Source organism: Narcine bancroftii, chromosome 4 (assembly GCF_036971445.1).
Source record: "Narcine bancroftii isolate sNarBan1 chromosome 4, sNarBan1.hap1, whole genome shotgun sequence".
NCBI classification, from domain to species: Eukaryota; Metazoa; Chordata; class Chondrichthyes; order Torpediniformes; family Narcinidae; genus Narcine; species Narcine bancroftii.
In genome coordinates this window covers 9,859,691-9,879,855 of record NC_091472.1, presented here as the reverse complement: position 1 = coordinate 9,879,855, position 20,165 = coordinate 9,859,691, and the positions used below count along the sequence as shown (strand labels likewise).

The window sequence follows — 20,165 nt, the reverse complement described above, 5'->3', positions numbered from 1 at the left end:
CACCGCCATTGGGGTGGGGGGGGTGACACCGCCATTGGGGTGGGGGGGGGTGACACCGCCATTGGGGTGGGGGGGTGACACCGCCATTGGGGTGGGGGGGGTGACACCGCCATTGGGGTGGGGGGGGGTGACACCGCCATTGGGGTGGGGGGTGACACCGCCATTGGGGTGGGGGGTGACACCGCCATTGGGGTGGGGGGGGTGACACCGCCATTGGGGTGGGGGGGGTGACACCGCCATTGGGGTGGGGGGGTGACACCGCCATTGGGGTGGGGGGGGGTGACACCGCCATTGGGGTGGGGGGGGGTGACACCGCCATTGGGGTGGGGGGGGTGACACCGCCATTGGGGTGGGGGGGGTGACACCGCCATTGGGGTGGGGGGGGTGACACCGCCATTGGGGTGGGGGGGGTGACACCGCCATTGGGGTGGGGGGGGTGACACCGCCATTGGGGTGGGGGGGGGTGACACCGCCATTGGGGTGGGGGGTGACACCGCCATTGGGGTGGGGGGTGACACCGCCATTGGGGTGGGGGGTGACACCGCCATTGGGGTGGGGGGGGGGGGGCTTTGCCTCTTACCTCCCCGTTCTCGCTCTGCCCGGCCATTCCCAGCCGGGCCCCACAGCCCCCGTCTCGCCTCGTGGGGGGGGGGGGGGGTCCTGGACCTTCCTGCCAAGGACGGTGGCTTGCAAGCTGTGCCCCCCCCCCGCCCCCCCCCCCCCCCCACTCACCGTGCTCGCCGCTCGTGTCCGCCGGGCCCGCTGCAGCCCCGCCGGTGCCCGTCCCGGTGCCGGTGCCCGTGCCCGTGCCCCCCGTGGAGGGAGCTGGCCCGGCCACGTCCTGCTCGTCGCCGCTGCTGTTGGTGCGCTTGTTTTTCCGGCCCTTCACGCTCTTCGGGTTCGGCATGGCTCGGCCCCCCCCCCCTCGACCACCCCCACCCCCCCCCCCTCGGAGGGAGCGTGCGCGGCTCGGCCTGTCACTCGCTTTCCTTCCACCCCACCCCTGGGGCGGCCGCTTCCCGGGGGCGCGCGCGCCGGTTCCCGTGGGGGAGGGGCGTCGACGTTCCGGGCGACGTGAGCGGGTGGGAGACGCGCGCTGCAGATGAGGGGGCGGGGCGGGTCGGATCGCGCGTGCCCCGAGCAGGGGAAACGCGCGTCAGGGACGGTTGCGCGTGACGGGACTCCGCGCGCCGGCGGCGGTTGGGGGCGGGGCGGGGCCCCCGAGCCCGCGCGGTCACCCCCCGCCCCCGCTGACGCGACGTCCGCGCGCCGTCCCGCCCCCAGCCGCTCCCTCTCAAGCCGACCGGCGATTGGCCTGCCGCGCTGTCAATCAGCCGGGCCCCGCCCACTCCAGCTCCGACCCAGGGGAAGGGGGAGGAGCGCCCTGATGTGGAGGGGCTTCACCTGCAGCCCCTGGTGCATGGGCGGGAAGTCCTGCACATGCTCAGTGGGTCAAGGCGGGAGATGGTGGTGGAGTTCGGGAGGAAGTCAGGGGGGACGCGACTCAGTGCTCATCGAGGGGTCAGTGGTGGAGGGGGTCCACAGCTCCAAGGGTCCGTCCTGGAGCCTCCACGTTGATGCCATCACAAAGAAGGCTCGCCAGCGGCGTGACTTCGTGAGGTGTCCGAGGGGATTCGGCACGTCACCAAAGACCCTCGTAAACCTCCACAGGTGGACCGTGGAGATCATTCTGGCCGGTTGCATCCCCGCCTGGTTCGGAGGCGCCAACTCTCAGGACAAGGATAACCTCCAGAGGGTTGTTAGCTCGGCCTGCGACATCACAGGCACCGGACTCCAATCCATCGAGGACGTCTACGTGAAGCAGTGTCTTAAAAAACCAGCCTCTATGCTCAAAGACCACCCCCCCCTCCCCCACCACCTGGACCACACCCTCTTCACCCTGTTACCGTCGGGGAAAAGGTACAGGAGCGTGAAGACGAGCACTCAGCGGCACATGGGCAGCTTCTTCCCCGCTGCCGTCAGATCCCTGAATAATCAACGAACCAAAGCTATCGGATGGAGGACAGATTTCTCAAAAGCCGGACGGTCAGACCTATACCTGGATGTCTGGCCACCTTACTGTGGTGATACAAATATGTGATTCTCAATGGATAGCTGGCCCGTCCCCAACTGGTGACTCGCTCCTTGGTAACTCCTCCCCTTGTGACCCTGGAATAAAGGGGGACCTCCCTCCCCTTGTGACCCTGGAATAAAGGGGGACCTCCCTCCCCTTGTGACCCTGGAATAAAGGGGGGGACCTCCCTCCCCTTGTGACCCTGGAATAAAGGGGGGGACCTCCCTCCCCTTGTGACCCTGGAATAAAGGGGGGGGACCTCCCTCCCCTTGTGACCCTGGTATAAAGGGGGGACCTCCCTCCCCTTGTGACCCTGGAATAAAGGGGGGACCTCCCTCCCCCTGTCCTCAGTCAAGGTCAGCTCCATCAAAAATGTAAGAAAGCCAATTGTTCCTCACTCTGTGCCTTTAGAGTCATTGCTAGAGCGTATCCCCTACATCATGGGCACCAGTCTTCACTCCATCAAGGATATCTACAAGTCTAGAAAGCAGCCTCCATCCTCAGCAGACTCCACCGCTCGGGCCAAGCCCTCTTCCATGCTATCGTCGAGAAAAAGGTACAGGAGTCCGAAGATGAGCACTCAGCTGCCATCTTCACCCGAATGATCAATGAATCACTGGATTTTCGTGCACTATTTTATTTTTTTGTAAGATTGTTTAGATGAATGTTTGCAATGTGATGCTGCCACAAAACAATTAATTTTGTGACTTGTTCATAACAATAAATTGTGATTGTGATTCAAGTTTATTGTAACATTGCAGCATCTGGCGAGAAGGCCAGCAAGTCAATTGGACATTACATCGTGTCGGTCACAGTGAAAAGCAAGAGTATATTACAGCGTAAAACACAAAAGTTTGCAGACACTGTGGTTGTGGTAAAGACAACAGAAATGCTGGAGGAACTCAGCAGGTCACACAGCATTCATAGGAGTTAAAGCTATAGTACTGATGTTTTAGGCCTGAGTCCTTCAAAGCATAAGTAAAAAGCAGGCAGTCGTCTGAATAAAAAGGCTGAGTGAGAAGGGGGAAGGATGAAGGGGCAGGGTTGGGGGGAGACTCATACCATAATGAAGGCCTCAGGCTTAAAACTTACATCTTTACCTCCTAGGAATGCAATGTGACCTGCTGAGTTCCTCTAATAATATTACAGCGTGTAGTGTTTCAGTGGAAAGATCAGCATGAGATGACGACTGTGAGGTTTGCTCAGGAGCCTGATGACTCTGTGGAAGAAACAGTCTCTGAGCCCTTGGGTCTGCGATCTCGTGCTCTTGAACTCTCTCCCCACTGGGAGGGAGAGGGGATTGCCCGTGGAGTGGGATGGGGCTTTCAGTAAGTTGGCTGCCTTTCAGAGACAGCTGGAGGCACGGGTGGAGTTGATAGTGGGGGCCGGAGATTTGTGTGATGCTCTGAGTTGCATTTGCCAGCTTCTTCCAGTCTCGAGCAGAGAACCTCCTGGACCACGCTGTGATGCATCCAGCTCGGGTGCAGTTGTTGATGGACCTGTCGAAGTTGTTGAGGGAGAAGGTGATCATCTGTGGAAAGACAAACCATATAAACATTTGAAGCAGTCATCAGAACTGGGGGAAAAAAAACAGGAATGGAAGTGAAACGCAAGTCTACAGCCTCTGATTGTCATAAAAAGACAGAAATGCCGGATGAACTCAGCAGGTCTCACAATATCCATAGGAGGTAAAGTTGGTTTTATGTTGCATAGAATTAAGAAAGGTCAAGTTCAAAGGGAGGGAAAAAAAAATCTAATGGTGGGAAGTTTAGGTTGATCTGGTGATTTTGCTCTTTATGGCTGAGGTGAGAGGAGAGTTAAAAGTTTTTGCCCCAAGTGCAACGCAGAGATGTGCCAAAATTCTTGCTTGCTGTAGCCACACAGGCATGCAAGATACACCTAATGCAATGGTCTAAGATGCCATAAAGAGATGTTAAACATTAAAGAGTAGAGGAACCTTTGACACCTTCGACTGTATGCCTTAGAGTTCAGAAGACCTAATTGAAGCATTTTGAATGTTGAAAGGCCTGGACAGAGTAGATGTGGCAAAGTTGTTTCCCATGATAGGGGTGTCTAGGACAAGAGGGCACAACTTCACGATTAAAGAGCACTGATGAGACCTCACAGTGCACTGTGAGCATTTTAGGTTCCTCATTTTTTTTTTTTAAAAAAAGCATGTCCTGACAGAGGGTTCAAAGGACATTCATAAGGATGATTCTGGAAATGAAAGGGGTTATCACTTGGAGCATTTGACAGCTGTTGGAGTGTACTCGTTGGAATTTAGGAGAATTTCAAATGTTGAAAGTCATGGACAGAATAGATACAAAAAGGTTGTTTCCTATAGCGGGAGAGTCTAGGACAAGAAGGCGCAACTTCAGAATTGAAGTGTTTCCACTTAGAACAGAGATGAGGAGGAATTTCTTCAATCAGAGGTGGTAAATTTGTGGAATTTGTTGTTTCAGGCATTGCAGAGGCCAGGTCATTGGGTGTATTTAAGGCAGAGATTGATAGGTTCTTGATTAGCTGTGTCATCAAAGGTTATGAGGAGGCCAAGCAGGGGAGCTGAGTGGGAAAATAGATCAGCTCATGATTTAATGGTGGGGCAGATTCGATGGGATGAATAGCCTTTTTCTGCTCCTACAGTTTGTCTTAGGACTTCATGATTCTATTATCGGAATATCTCAGCACTGAGCTCTGACTATATAAATTTTGAATAACTTCCAGTGGGTTTTCTGGCAAATGGCAGCACCAATCCAGTCAGGTTCTATCTTATCATATTGAAATCAGCCATCTTGACCCCCACCAACACCCAATTCAAAGCTGAAAGTTCAAATTGAGAGTATATAACATCACATACAATCCCAAGATTCTTTTTCCTGTGTGCCAGACTACCAGTAGTACAATGTACCAAAGAAAAAGGTAAGTATACAAAAGAGATGTAAAAAAACTGACTGTGCAAAAATAGAAAAAATAAATATTCAGTTGTGGCGGCTCACCACGAGGCAGGCAAACCGGCCCCACTTGTAATCCACATGGTGGGGCAGCCGGCCAAATTGGCGCAGTCGGGGGTTTCCCTTCCTTCCAGCACGGGGCTCAGAAACCCATGCTGGGGGATCACATGACGCCCAGGTAACGTCAGCGCCCTCCAGCACGGTTCTCAGCCAGGTCCGGCCTGGGAGTATAAGAGCAGCTCAGCAGCCTGCAATAAACTAGTCTGCTCACTGAGCTCAACCCATCTGGTTGTATGTGTTACCAGGAGCAATGTAGCTGCCGCTACAATTGGTGACCCCGACTGATTCAAATGTCTTTGAACCCATCATGAGCGAGCCTGGGATCAGAGCTATAGCTGTGAAACTGCCTGAATTCTGGGTCCAGGAGCTGGAGACCTGGTTCAGCTACGCGGAGGCTCAGTTTCACCTTCGCCACATTTCGTCCAACACGACCAAATTCTACCATGTGGTCGCTGCCCTGGACCAGGCCACGACCAGATGTGTGCTGCACCTTGTTCAGCATCCACCCACCCACCAAGGACAAATACGAGACCATCAAACTAGTGCTTACCGGGTCCCTCGGACTATCCAGACACCAGTGTGCCGCTCGGATGCTGCACCTCGATGCCCTGGGGGACAGGTCCCCGATGGAGCTGATGGACAAGATGCTTGCACTCATGAGTGCATCTTCCTCGACCACATTCCCGGGGACATCCTGCCGCTGCTAGTCCAGGAGAGCTTCACTGACCTAAGGAAGGTCACCCAGAAGGCCCAAGAGCTATGGCTCGCATGATTCCCAGAGGGCTCAGTGGTCCAGCAGATCACGAGGCACGGGCAGAACCATGCAAAGCCTGCCCCTAGCGCTGTAGTAGAGCACCCGGCCCCTGCTGGGGCCCCCAAGAGCATAACCAAGGCCACAGCATCTGGTCCAGGCCTCTCCTACCACCAGCAGTGGGGAGCCAAGGCTCGAAAGTGCCATCAGCCCTGCTTGTTCCAGGGAAATGAGCAGGCCGGCCGCTGTTAATGCCTGCGGCGGCTGGCCAAAGACCCAGCCTCCTCTACCTGCAGGACTCAGTCAGCGGCCAGCAGTTCCTCATTGACACTGGAGCACAGATCAGCATCATCCCGGCCATGGCCGTCGAGTTCAAGAACCGACCTCGTGGACCTCACCTCCATCTGGCCAGTGCAATGGCAATCCAGACATATGGAGACAAGACAGTCCATTTCCAGATCAGCCAACGGAAATTCGCGTGGAGGTTCACCGTCTCGTCCCTCCCAACTACCATCCTGGGTGCAGACTTCCTTCTCGCACACTGGTGGATATTCGAAGTAGGCTCCTGGTGGACTCCCGTACCTTCCAGGTCATTTGCCTCGACGCCTCCCACTCGTAGCAACTGCAGATGGCCATGATCAGCACGCCCAGAGACGAGTTCCCGACACTCCTCAAGCCACAGTTCTCCGCTGCTTCACCGTGCCATGGGGTGTTCCACCACATCCCCACCCAGGGCCCACTGGTTCACGCCAAGGCACACCGGCTCCCACCTAAAAAGTTCCAGGTAGCGAAGGAGGAGTTTTCGCACCTGTTGGAGCTGTGGATCATTTGGCGGTCCGACAGCCCGTGGGCCTAACCGCTCCATCTGATCCCTAAATCCTCCAGTGGCTGGCATCCCTGCAGAGACTATCGACGGCTCAATGAGTCAACCGTTCCTGACCATTACCCCATCCCTCACATTCAAGACTCTACGGCCAACCTGCACGGTGCAAAGGTTTTCTCCAAGGTTGACCTGGTGCATGGATATCACCAGATCCCAATGCACCCTGAGGACATAACCAAGACTGCCATCATCACCTCCTTTGGCTTGTTCGAATTCCTGCACATGCTGTTCGAGCTCAAGAATGCCGCTCAGACCTTCCAGCACCTCATGGACTCTGTGGGCAGGGACTTGGATTTTGACTATTTATTTGTACGACATCCTCGTCGCCAGCAAGGACCGGTCGCATTTTCTCCCAGCTGGCCGACCGGCCTTACCATCAACCCGGCCAAGTGCCAGTTTGGGAAAGAGTCCATGCAGTTCCAGGGCCATACCATCACGGCTGAGGGAGCCACGCCCACTGCTGTGAAGGTCACCGCTCTCAGGGAGTTCCCATGCCCGGACAGCCTCAAGGGGCTGCAGGAGTTCGCAGGTATGGTCAACTTTTACAAATCGCTTCATCCCGGGAGTTGCGCGCATCATGCAGCCGCTATTCGCCCTCATCATGGCCAAACACAAGATGCTCGCTTGGAACCCAGAAATCTGCCCTCGAAGGCCACCATGCTCGCCCACCCGCACACAGACCTACATATAGCACACTGTCGATGCCTCAGCCATCGGTGCCATCCTTGAGCAGCAGGTGAATTGACATTGGAATCCACTGGCATTCTTCAGCTGCCTGCTCCGCCCGCCAGAACGCAAGTATAGTGCCTTCAACCGCGAGTTACTGGGCATGTACCTGACGCAGTGCCATTTCCACTATTTTTTGGAGGGGAGGGCTTTTATCATCTTCACCGACCACAAGCCCCTCACCCAGGCGCTTGCTATGGCAAAGGATCCTTGGTCGGCCCAAGGGCCTTCAAGACCGCCATCACGGGCCTGCAGTTCCAAGACCTCCTGACTCTGAGCGGCGAAGGCACCATCCTGTGATATCTCCTTGGGCACCCCGCAGCCAGTGGTTCCCAGGCAGGTCTTCCATCAGGTCCACGGTCCGGATGGTGGCAGAATGGTTTGTATGGCATGGGCTGCGGAAGCAGATAGTGGGCTGGGCCAGAACATGCACCCATTGCCAGACGTCCAAGGTGCACAGGCACACCAGGGAGCCTGTACAGGAGTTCAAGCACATCCGGGATTGGTTCAGCCATTCACGTGGACATTGTTGGGGCCCTTACCCATTTCCCAGGGCAACCGTTACCTGTTAAAGGTGGTGGACCGCACTACTCGCTGGCCCGAGGCGATCCCAATCCGAGTCACCTCCATCGACTCCTGCTCCCGAGCACTGTTGCATGGTTGCAACCAGGCACTGTCGCCTGGTTCGGCGACCTGGGTCACCTCACCAGTAATCGGGGCACCCAGTTCACATCTGCGCTCTGGGCACAGCTCGCCAACAGGTTGGGGATCCAGCTACACCGCACCACCTGCAGGGCAATGGACCAGTCAAACATCTGCACCGCCACCTTATGTCGGCGCTCATGGCCCGCCTCAACGGTCCCGACGAGGCAGACTAACTGCCTTGGGTGCTCCTGGGCATCCGTTCCACTCCCAAGGAAGATCTGCAGGGGTCATCAGCTGACCTGGTCTACGGTGCACCACGGGCACTATCTGGTGAGTTTGTCAACACACCTCACAATCCCCAGCGGTCACCGCATAAACTACTTCCTCACCTCAGGTCACGCTTGGACTTGTTCGAACCCCCACCACCGCCCAGGCATGGCACCCACCTGTCTCATGTTCCCAGCGAACTACTTTCCATGGAGCAAGTTTTCGTTCAGCAGGTCCTGACCGCGGCACCTCTGCAGCGACCAAACGAGAGGCCGTACAGGGTTGTACAGCATTCCGGCTCGACGTTCACGCTGGACATTGGTAGCAGGCAGGAGCCGTTTCCCATGGACAGGCTGAAGCCAGCGCACCTTGATCCCAGCCCAAGAAGCAAGGTGAAAAAAGTTCATTGGCACCGGTTTGGGGCGGTGGCTGTGTGGTGGCTCACCACGAGGCAGGTGAACTGGCCATGCTTGTAAGCCATGCGGCGGGGCAGCCGGCTAAAATGGCGCCGTCGGGGGTTTCCCTTCCTTCCAGCACGGGGCTCAGAAGCCCACGCTGGGGGACCACGTGATGCCCGGGTGATGTCAGCACTCTCCAGTGCAGTTCTCAGCCAGGTCCGGGCTGGGAGTATAAATGCAGCTCAGCAGCCTGCAATAAATCAGTCTGCTCACTGAGCTCAACCCGTCTGGTTGCAGAACAGTGTAGCTGCCGCTACACAGTAATAAAGTGAAAAGTAAGAGTCTCTGATTGAGTTGGTTTTTGAGGAGTCTGATGCTGGAGGGGTAGCAACCATTTCTGAACCAATTGATACCTATACCTCTTCTGAGGGCAGCAGTGAAAACAGCAAGTCCTGGAAGGTGTGGATCCTTGATGACTGCTGCTTCTCTTTGACAGCAGTATTCCATGTAGAATTTCTCAATGGTGGAGAGTTTTGCCTGTGAGGTACTAGGCTGTGTCCACTGTGTTGCGCCCGATACCTGCTCCAACGAGGATGTCATCTAAGTAAATGAAGACGAAATCCAGGTCCCTGACCACCGAGTCCATGAGGCGCTGGAAAGTCTGAGTGGCGTTCTTGAGCTCGAATGGCATGCAAAAGAATTTGAACAAGCCGAAGGGGGTGATGATGGCCATCTTGTGTATGTCCTCAGGGTTTGGTGATACCCACTCACCAGGTCAACCTTGGAGAAAATCCTTGCACCATGCAGATTATCCATAAAGTCCTGGATGTGAGGGATGGGGTAACAGTCAGGAACTGTCTCCTCGTTTAGCTGTCGATAGTCTCCGTAGGGGCACCAGCCACCAGAGGCTTTTGGGACCAGGTGGAACAGCGAGGCCCAGGGGCTGTCGAACCACTGAATGATCCCAGCTCCAACAGATGCGAAAACTCCTCCTTCGCCACCTGGAGCTTGTCAGGCTGGAGCCGGCGTGCCTTGGCATGAACCAGTGGGCCCTGGGTGGAGATGTGGTGGAAAACCCCATGGCGCAGCAAGGCAGCAGAGAACTGTGGCTTGAGGAGGGCCGGAAACTCATCCAGGATTCGCTGGAACTAGTTTCTGGGCGTGCTGATTGTGGCCATCTGCGGCTGCTCTATGTGGGAGGCATCGAGGTGAATGGCCTCGAAAGTACGGGCGTCCACCAGGCGCCTACCCCAAATGACCACCAGAAGCCCATGGGCGAGGAGGAAGTCAGCACCCAGGATGGCAGTCGGAAGGGACGAGATGGTGAACCTCCACGAGAACTTTTGTTGGCCGATCCGGAAGTGGACCGTCTTGTCTCCATACATCCAGATCTCTGTTGCGTTGGCTGCATGGAGGGGAGGTCCTCGAGGTCGGTTTCTGGACTCTATGGCTGTGGCTGGGATGACTATGATCTGGGCCCCAGTGTCAACGAGGAACTGCCGGCCGCTGACTGAGTCCCAAAGAGGCTGTGTCCTTGGCCAGCCGCTGCAGCCATTAACAACGGCCGGCCTGCTCATTTCCCAGGAACGAGCAGGGCTGATGACACTTCCGAGCCTTGGCTCCCCAGCGCTGATGGTAGAAGCGGAGGCCTGGAGAGGATGGCATGCCCCTGGTTATGCTCTTGGTGGCCTCTGCAGGGACTGGATGCTCTACTGCAGTGCTAGGGACGTGCTTTGTGGTCATGCCCTTGCCTCGTGACCTGCTGGACCACTGAACCCTCCGGGAGTCACTCGAGCCATAGCTTGGACCTTCTGACCGACCTTCCTCGGGTCAGTAAAGCTCTCTTGGGCCAGTAACAGTCGAATGTCCTTGTGCAGATGATCGAGGAAAACGCGCTCGAAGAGTGGGCAGTTGGTGTGATCTCCCAAGAGTGTGAGCACCTAGTTCATCAGGGACCTGTCCCCCAGGGCGTTGAAGTGCAGGATCCGAGCGGCACGCTGGCACCTGGATAGTCCAAGGTATCTGGTGAGCACTTGCTTGATGGCCTTGTATTTGTCTTCAGCAGGTGGGTGCTGAATGAGGTGCAGCACACATTTGGCAGTGGCCTGGTCCAGGGCAGTGACCACATGGTAGAATTTGGATGTGTTGGATGAAATCTGGCAGAGGTGAAACTGAGCCTCTGGCTCCTGAACCCAGAATTCAGGCAGCTTGACGGTTATAACACTGATCCCAGGTTCGCTCATGATGGGTTCAAAGACGTTTGAACCAATCAGGGTCACCAATTGTAGCGGCAGCTACACTGTTCCTGCAATAACACACACAACCAGGGGTTGAGCTAAGTGAGCAGAACAGATTTATTGCAGGCTGCACTGCTGTGCTGGACTTGTACTTGCAGCCTGGACCTGGCCGAGAACTGCACTGGGGGGCACTGACATCACCCGGGAGCCACGTGGTCCTCTAGCGCAGGTTTCTTAGCCCTGTGCTGAGAAGGAGAAAACCCCGACGGTGCCATCTTGGCTGGCTGCCCAGCCATGTGGATTATAAGCGTGGCCATTCGCCTGCCTAGTTGTGTGCCGCCACAAAAGAAACTTTTGAATGAATATTATTAAAAAAGATTTTGGAATGAAAACTGGAGTCGTTAGAAATAAAGTTTCGGTAATATTTTAATTTTAACTGCATTAATATGACCTATTAAAGATAATTATAAATGAGACCATCTAGAAAAAGACAATCTCATGTATTCAAATAGAGGAGAAAAATTGAGTTTATATAAATCTTTTAGTAATTTTAACCCTCAAATATGCAAAATTATCTAATCATCTTTAAAGGAACTTGAGTTTAGATAGGGACCTGCATATTAATTGGAAAAAGTTCACTTAATTTATATCCAAGAAAGAACTGAATTGAGAAAACACACACTATCTCTGAAGACCAGACTGGATTCATTAAAAATCGTTATTCCTCCTTTAATATTAGAAGATTGATGAATATTATTTACACTCCTTCACACAAGTCTTCAGAATGTGTTATTTCACTAGATGCTGAGAAGGCCTTCGATAGAGTAGAATGGCCTTATTTATTTACAGTTCTTGAAAAATTTAATTTTAGTCCGATATTTATATCTTGGATTAAACTTCTTTATAATTCCCCAGTTGCCTCGGTTTTTACTAATACCCAAAGATCGCCATATTTTCGATTATTTCGGGGCACCAGGCAAGGGTGCCCCCTTAGCCCTTTATTATTTAACTTAGCTTTAGAACCTTTGGCAATTGCTATCAGAGAAGCACCCAATATTACTGGTATTATTTGTTGCAGGGATATTCATAAAGTATCACTATATGCAGATGATTTATTGTTATATATTTCCAATCCTGAAAATTCTATTCCTGCAGTTTTATCTTTATTAGCCCAATTTAGTAATTTTTCGGGATATAAACTGAATTTAAATAAAAGTGAATTATTCCCTTTTAATGGATGGGTCCCTATTTATGATAGTTTACCTTTTAAAATAGCTAGAGACCATTTTATATATTTAGGGATTAAGATTACTAAAAAACATAAAGATTTGTTTAGGACTAATTTTTTCCCTCTATTAGACCTGATCGGCAGTTTACTTACCAATTGGTCACCATTATCCCTATCCATGATAGGCCGAATTAATGCTATTAAGATGATGATCTTACCTAAATTTTTATATATATTCCAAGCTATACCTATTTTTGTTCCTAAATCTTTTTTTGATAAGGTCGATTCTAAATTGTCCTCGTATATCTGGCAAAACAAGAATCCTAGATTGGGGAAAAAATATTTACAGAAATCTAAACTAGAGGGAGGGTTGGCATTACCCAACTTTAGAATTTATTACTGGGCAATTAATATTAGTTACTTAAGGTATTGGTTGAATTATTCAGAATTATCTCTAAATCCCCATTGGGTAAATTTAGAAATTAAACCGATACAAAATTTTTCAATTAGCTCTACTTTGGGAGCTGCTCTCGCTTTTACTCTTACTAAATTATATAAACAAATTGATAATCCAATGGCTAAACATACACTACGTATATGGTTTCAATTCCGGAGATTTTTTGGCCTAAGTCATTTTATCTTGGAAACTCCTATTGTACTAAATTTCCTTTTTCATCCCTCTCTAATTGATCAAGCTTATTTACTCTGGAAAGTTAAAGGTATAACATGTTTTTCGGATTTATTCTTGGATAACTCTTTCATGTCATTTGAACAATTATCCATGAAATATGATTTACCTCGATCTCATTTCTTTCGATATTTGCAGATTAGGAGTTTCTTAGTTTCGACTTTACCCTCTTTTCCCAATCGGGAGACTACGACTGTTTTAGAGGATATACTATATTCCAAATTCCCTCCAAAAGGTGTGATATCTAAATTATATAATATAATTACAAAAATAAATTCTGGGACTTTTGAAAAGTTTAAAAATGATTGGGAAAGAGAACTCAACCTTCATATTTCTAATGAAAATTGGAATAAAATTCTGCGACTGGTAAACTCTTCTTCTCTATGTGCAAAACATTCACTAATACAGTTTAAAGTTGTTCATAGAGCTCATATATCTAAAGATAAACTCCATTGCTTTTATTCTCATATCGATCCTATATGTGATCAATGTCAATTGGAAATAGCTTCCCTTACACATGTTTTGGTCCTGTCCCTCTTTACAGAATTATTGGAAGGAAATTTTTTCCATTATATCTACTGTTTTGAATATTGATTTACAACCACATCCCATTACTGCAATTTTTGGATTACCTATGATAGATTTGACTTATTTATCTCTTCCTGCGGATCGTATGATTGCTTTTCTTACACTAATGGCTAGAAGATCTATACTATTAAATTGGAAAGAGGTAAATCCTCCCACTGTTTTCCAATGGTTTACCCAAACTATACTATGTTTAAATTTAGAGAAAATTAGAAACTCTGTCTATGAATCACCTTCTAAGTTTGAGTTAACCTGGCGACCATTTATTCAATATTTTCATTTGTGGTGAGTTGATCTGGCTCTGTTTTCTTTCTATGATTATGTATGATAATTGGGCTGTAAGATGAGATTGGAGTGATCGGCGTGGTTTAGCTATATCTGTAGGTTTTTTTTTTTTAAGTTTTTTTTTTAGTTTTTTTTTTAATTCAGATTTGTTTTTTCTTCTTTTTTGGGTTTTTTTTTCTCTTTTTTCATATATTGTTATTAATTATATCTTTTTTTTTAGAGATAGTTCACACCCTAAACTGATCAAAAATTTTTTTTTATGATATATTTTTATTCTGTAATATTATTGTTTAATATCTCTGTATTAATTCATTACTTACTATGTATTTTTTTATATCTCTTTGAGCTGTATGTGTTTATAAATTATAATAATAATAAAAAGATTGAAAAAGAAAGAAAGAGAAAACACACAAGTGGGATAGATTTTTCAGGATCTGAAATATAAACTAAGAAGTCAACTGTATACAAAGAAACCTTACGAGGGTCTCTAAGGGCTATTGCCAGAGGCTCTAAAACTATGGGGACATCCCTGTCAAGTTCCCCTAAACAAGCTAAATGAGGAGGATTTGTTATTATTAGTAACTATCATAGCTAAGGGGGTACTATAAATCATTTTAATTCATGATAAAGCTCATACCAAAATTAAATCTCCTTAATGTTTCAAATAAATATTTCCACTCCATTCTGTCAAAAGCCTTTTCAGCATCTAGAGAAACTACACATTCTGGAATAAATAATATTCATTAATCTACGAACGTTAAAATGTGATTAGCAACTTTTAATAAATCCAATATGATCTTTAGATGCAATATTTTACAACCTGCCAGCCAAAATTTTAGAAAGAACCTTAAAATCTACATTCAACAAAGAAATAGGCCAATAGGAAGTACATTCAGTCAGATCTTGATCTTTTTTAGGACTCAATTAAATTGGCATCCGACTCTGAAATTGAAGCTTCCAACAAGTTTTGATCTTCTGATATTTTAGGAATATTCAATCTTTGCAAAAATGTATCTATTATCCCCGTCTTGGTCACTCAAACTCTCCTGGTGCGATATTTCAAATCTTTTATTTTCAGCCAAAATGTTAATTCAGCTAATCTTTCTACAGCTGCCGACTTGATCTATTGAGTGTTTCCTGAAAATTCTGTTTTTATGTGCTGTATTTTATTTCAATTTCATCTTTCTTTAAAACCATAGGATAGCAGCAGTTAGCACAATGGTATTACAGCGCCAGCAACCTAGGTTTGAACCCGGCATTATCTGCAAGGATAATGAGGGACTGGGCAGATCCATGGCAAATGCACTACAATGTGGATAAATGTGAGGTTATCCACTTTGGTAATACAAACCGGAGGGCAGATTACTATTTGAATGGCAATAGATTGGGAGATGGGGAAGTGCAGAGAGACCTAGGGGTTCTTGTACATCAGTCTCTGAAGGCGAGCATGCAGGTACAGGAGGCGGTTAAAAAGGCAAATGGTAAGAGGGTTTGAGTCTAGGAACAAGGATACCTTACTGCAGCTGTACAGGGCCTTGGTGAGACCCCACCTGGAGTATTGTGTGCAGTTTTGGTCACCATATCTAAGGAAGGATGTTCTTGCAATGGAGGGAGTGCAGAGGCGATTCACCAGGCTGATACCTGGAATGGCAGGAATGACTTAGGAGGAAAGATTGCGCAAATTGGGATTGTACTCGCTGGAGTTTAGAAAATTGAGAGGGAATCGCAGAGACATATAAAATTCTGGCAGGACTGGACAGAATGGATGCAGATGGGATGTTTCCAAGGGTGGGAAAATCCAGAACCCGGGGCCATGGTTTGAGGATAATAGGCAAACCATTTAGGACCGAGATGAGGAGGAATTTCTTGACCCAGAGGGTGGTGAATCTGTGGAATTAATTGCCACAGAGGGCAGTGGAGGCAGGTTCATTAAATATATTTAAGAGGGAATTAGATATATTTCTTCAGTATAAAGGAATTAGGGGTTACGGAGAGAAAGCAGGGACGGGGTTCTAATGTTTAAGATCAGCCATGATCTCGTTGAATGGCGGAGCAGGCTCGAAGGGTCGAATGACCTACTCCTGCTCCTATCTTCTGTGTTTCTATGTTTCTAAACCTCTCTCAAGTCTCCCCTCATCCTTCATTCCCAGGAGTTTAGTCCTAACCTGTTTAATGTTTCCCAGCAACTCAACTCTTGAAGACCTGGCAAAATCTTGATAAATCTTCTCTGCATTCTTTCAATCTTATTGATAGCTTTCCTGTTGCTGGGTGACCAGAACTGCACACAATATTCTAAGTGTGGTCACACCAATGACTTGAATAACTTCAACATAATGTTCCAACTTCTATACTCAATACTTTGATTTATAAAGGCTAAGATGCCAAAAGCTTGCTTTGCAACCCTGTCCACATGCAACACCACCTTCAGGGAACAATGTATACGTGTTCCCTGATCTCTTTGCTCCTCTGCACTCCTCAATGACCGACCATTTACTGTGTACATCCTACCCTGATTTGCTCTTTGTTACGAGCCCAAAGGACCCCAAAACCCAGCAGCAATAGACATTCACCAATACAAGTGGTTTTTAAAACAAAAGTTACTTTTAATCAACTTTAAACATGAAAATAGAATCAAACTTTAACTTGACTCTATATTTAACTAACCCAAATTAACCCCCTTCTAATTCTAAGTATACATGTATGTAATGTGTGTGTAAATTTAAGAAAAGTTCTTTGGTTCACAGTTCAATCTCACTTCTCCTTCTTCCAAGTTCTCTGGATGCAGGCAATTCTTATACTGAGTACAGAATTTAACATGTAAAAGGTTCACCAGGCTTTGGTGCTCAAAAGGTAAATGTTTACCGCTCAGGAAGGTTCTTGTAGGTTTGCAGAAAGAGATTTGTTGTTCCAGGATTTCCACCATTAGTCACCTCAAGGTCTCGCTGATGAAATTTGCCCCATCAGGTTTTTCCAGATGGTAACCTCTTTCTTTCAGGCCACCACAGAGTTCCTTATGTTCCTCGTATTGCAAGTGAAACACGAGTAAGATAGCACATCCATCCATCCATGGCTTTGGTCTTGGGATCTCTCTCGCTCTCTCGCCAGTTTGTCTTCTCCAAGACAATGGTCTTTTCATTTCATTACATCATTACAATTTGCACCTACTTGTGAAATTTGGATTAAAGGCTCCATAGATCCTGGAATGTTACTGAATACGAATTCTTCAGTCTTTCAAGTAAGATCTGTTTTTAAAATTTGTGTATGTATGTAACCCACTAATCTTACCAAATTCCCCCAATATTTTTCCATTACATCTTCCAAAGTGTAACACCTCACACTGAATTGCATTAAATTCCATCAGCCATTTACTGGCCCAATTTCCCAGCTGGTCCAGATCCCTCTGCAAACTTTGAAAAATCTTCCTCACAGTCCATGACTCCTATCTGTGTTATCAGTAAACTTTTTGGTCCAATTAACCTTATTATCTAGGTCATTTATATAGATAGCAAATAATAATTATCCCAGCACAGATCCCAGAGGCCCACCACTCGCCACAGACCTCCAGTCTGAGAAGCAACCATCCACCACCACTCTTTAAATATATACATAGTGTCCTAACCTTTGAACCAACCTCTCATGTGGAACCTTGTCAAAGGTCTTACTAAAGTCCATATAGACAACATCAACAGCCTTTCCTTCATTAACCATTTTGGTAACTTCCTAAAAAACTCTACATGACCTACCATGCATAAATCTATGCTGACTGCCCTTAATCAGCTGGTGACAGTCCAAATAACTATATATCCTCCTTCTCAGAAATGCTTAAATAATTTACATACTCCAGACATCAGGCTCACTGGCCTAGTGTCTGGTTTACTTTTGGAGCCCTTCTTAAACAGCAGGGCAACAAGAACCACCCTCCAATCCTGTGGCACCTCCCCTATGACCAAAGATTTTTTGAATCTATCCGCACTTCTCTCCCTCAAGGTGTGGGGGAACATCATATCAAGTCCAGTGGATTTGTCTACCTTTATTCGTTGCAAGGCTGCAAGCACCTCCTTCTCCTTAAACTCCATATATTCCACAATACTTCTATTTGTTTCCCTTACAAGCCAGTTTCCTCCGCAAATACTGATGCAAAAAAAAATAATTAAGATCTCACCATTTCACGAGGCTCCACATTAATTGGCCATTCTGAATTTTTATGGGGTTGAAATTTATCCCTTACTATCCTTTTACTTTTGAAGTACTTGTAGAAACCCTTTTGATTTTCCTTCACATTATTTGCCAAAGTGCCTTCTTTTTGTCTTCCTAATCTCCTTCTTAATCATTCTCTTACATTTTATATACTCTGCAAGTAGCTCAATTCCTCCTTGTTGTCTATACCACACATCGAGTCCCCTCCATTTCTTAACCAGCTCTCCAATATCCCTTGAAAACCAAGGTTCCTCATACCTGTTAACTTTGCCCTTATTCCTGGTAGGAACATGCAATCTCTGTACTCTCAAAATTTCATCCTTGAAGGTCTTCCACCTGCCAGATGCATTCTTGCCAGAAAATAACTTATTCTAATTGACTCTTCCAAGATCCTTCCTCATTTCCTCAAAATTGGCCTTTGTCCAATTCAGAACTTCAACTTGAGGACCAGCCCTATCCTTCTCCATAATTAACTTGAAACTAATGATATTATGGTCATTGGACCCAAAATGCTCACTACACATACTTCTGCCACCTGACCCACCTGGTTCACTGAAAGACCAAATATGGCATCTTCTCTTGTTGATATCTCTACATATTGATGTATAAAGTTTTCCTGTACACATTTGAAAAACTCCAATCCATCCAGTCCTTTTACTGTACAAGTCCCAGTCTATGTGTGGAAAGTTAAAAATCTCCTACTATCTTGTCTGCTATCTCCCTACAGATTTGCTGCTCCAGTTCTCTCAGACTATCCTGTGAAACAACAGAACCCTGGAACATTGAGCTGCCAATCCTGCCCCTCCTGCAACCAAGTCTCACTAATAGCAAGGATATCATAACCCCACATGGAAATCTTCACTCTAAGATCATCCATTTTACCAACAATACTTCTCACATTGAAGTAGATGCATGAGGCCATTTCTTTCATGAATCACCCTGTCTTTACATGCAGTCCTTCCATGACTCTCATCATCCTCCACCTTACTATCTGCTCTAACACTCTGGTTCCCCTCTCCCACAAATCTAGCAACAAGGATGTTAGCCTCCCTCCAGCTCAGGTGCAAACCATCCCACTGAAACAGGTCCCACCTTCCTTGGAAACCTGAAGCCCTCCCCCCTGCGCTATCTCTTTAGCCACATGTTTAGCTGGATTATTTTCTTGCCCCACTAGCATGTGACACAGGTAGCAATGCTGATATGGCAACCCTGGAGGTCCTTTCCTTCAACTTTGCACCCAACTCCCTGAACTCTCCTATCAGGACCTCCTCACCCTTCCTGCCCACAACGCTAGTCCCTACGTGGACTATGATAGGTGGTTGCTCGCCCTCCCTTCTGAGAATTGGCCGCACGCAATCCCAGAAATCACAAATCCAGGCACCAGGGAGGCAACAAACCATCCGGGATAATGGATCTCTCCACAGAACCTCTTGTCTGTCCCCTTACTATCAAATCCCCCATCACGACTGCATTCCTCTCTTCCCTTCTGAGCTGAGGGTCCAGTCCCAGGGACCCAATCACTACAACTTGTCCCCGGTAGGTTATCCCCATCAAAACAGTTCACCATTGGTTAACTGGAACAGCCACTGGGCTACCCGGCTTTCTCTACTTCTTCCCTTTGCCTCTCCCGACAGACACCCAGCTGCCTTCCTCCCTGAAGCTCCTATTTATCACAACCCCTGCTTCCCAAATGATCCTGAGCTCATCCAGCTCCAGTTCCCTAACTCAGTCTCCCAGGAGCTGGAGCTGAATGTACCTCTTGCAGGTGTAGTTATCAGGGATACTTGTGTTTTCCCCAACATCCTGCCATCAGAACATTGGAGTGCCCTAACTTCTGGCTCCATAACTTAATTCTTGAAATAATCAAAACCAATTAAAGAAACTTGCCACCCTTACCTTATGAGGAGAAAACTCTTCCTCAGTTGCTGCTCGACAAAGCCCCACTCTGTCACTGAGCCATTCCATCACTGACCACACCAATAGCTATGCTTCCTTTTATTACTCTCTATCTGTTAACTTGATTGCTTTCTAGGCCTAATCAATTGTCTCAATTGAACAGACCCCTAGTCAACTAATCTCTCACAGCCATTAAAGTAAATGGAAATGAGCTTATCTTTTAAAGCCTGTTTGAAACCTGCTGATACCCATTTCTGTGCTGAATGTCTAAAAACAATTTTTTAATGTTTATTT

At 48.1% G+C, this 20,165-nt stretch overlaps 2 protein-coding genes across 6 annotated transcripts in view; both read right to left on the bottom strand.

The window, feature by feature from the left end:
* heca (hdc homolog, cell cycle regulator) overlaps positions 1–939 on the bottom strand; it is a 91,845-nt gene extending 90,906 nt beyond the window's left edge. For 4 of the 5 annotated variants that reach the window (XR_011355537.1, XM_069930753.1, XM_069930751.1 and 1 more), the window contains exon 1: positions 733–922. Coding sequence is in view for 4 of the 5 variants with exons in the window: in XM_069930753.1 (XP_069786854.1) it covers positions 733–907 (175 nt within the window). In the remaining variant the exon portion in view is untranslated. Of the gene's footprint in view, positions 1–732 lie in introns of all 5 variants that reach the window. The other variant, XM_069930755.1, reaches the window with a different exon arrangement.
* A 1,860-nt stretch (positions 940–2,799) lies between these two features.
* abracl (ABRA C-terminal like) overlaps positions 2,800–20,165 on the bottom strand; it is a 56,001-nt gene continuing 38,635 nt past the window's right edge. Inside the window, exon 3 of the mRNA XM_069930746.1 lies at positions 2,800–3,605. Coding sequence (XP_069786847.1) covers positions 3,400–3,605 — 206 coding nt within the window. The 3' untranslated portion in view covers positions 2,800–3,399. The remainder of the gene's footprint in view (positions 3,606–20,165) is intronic.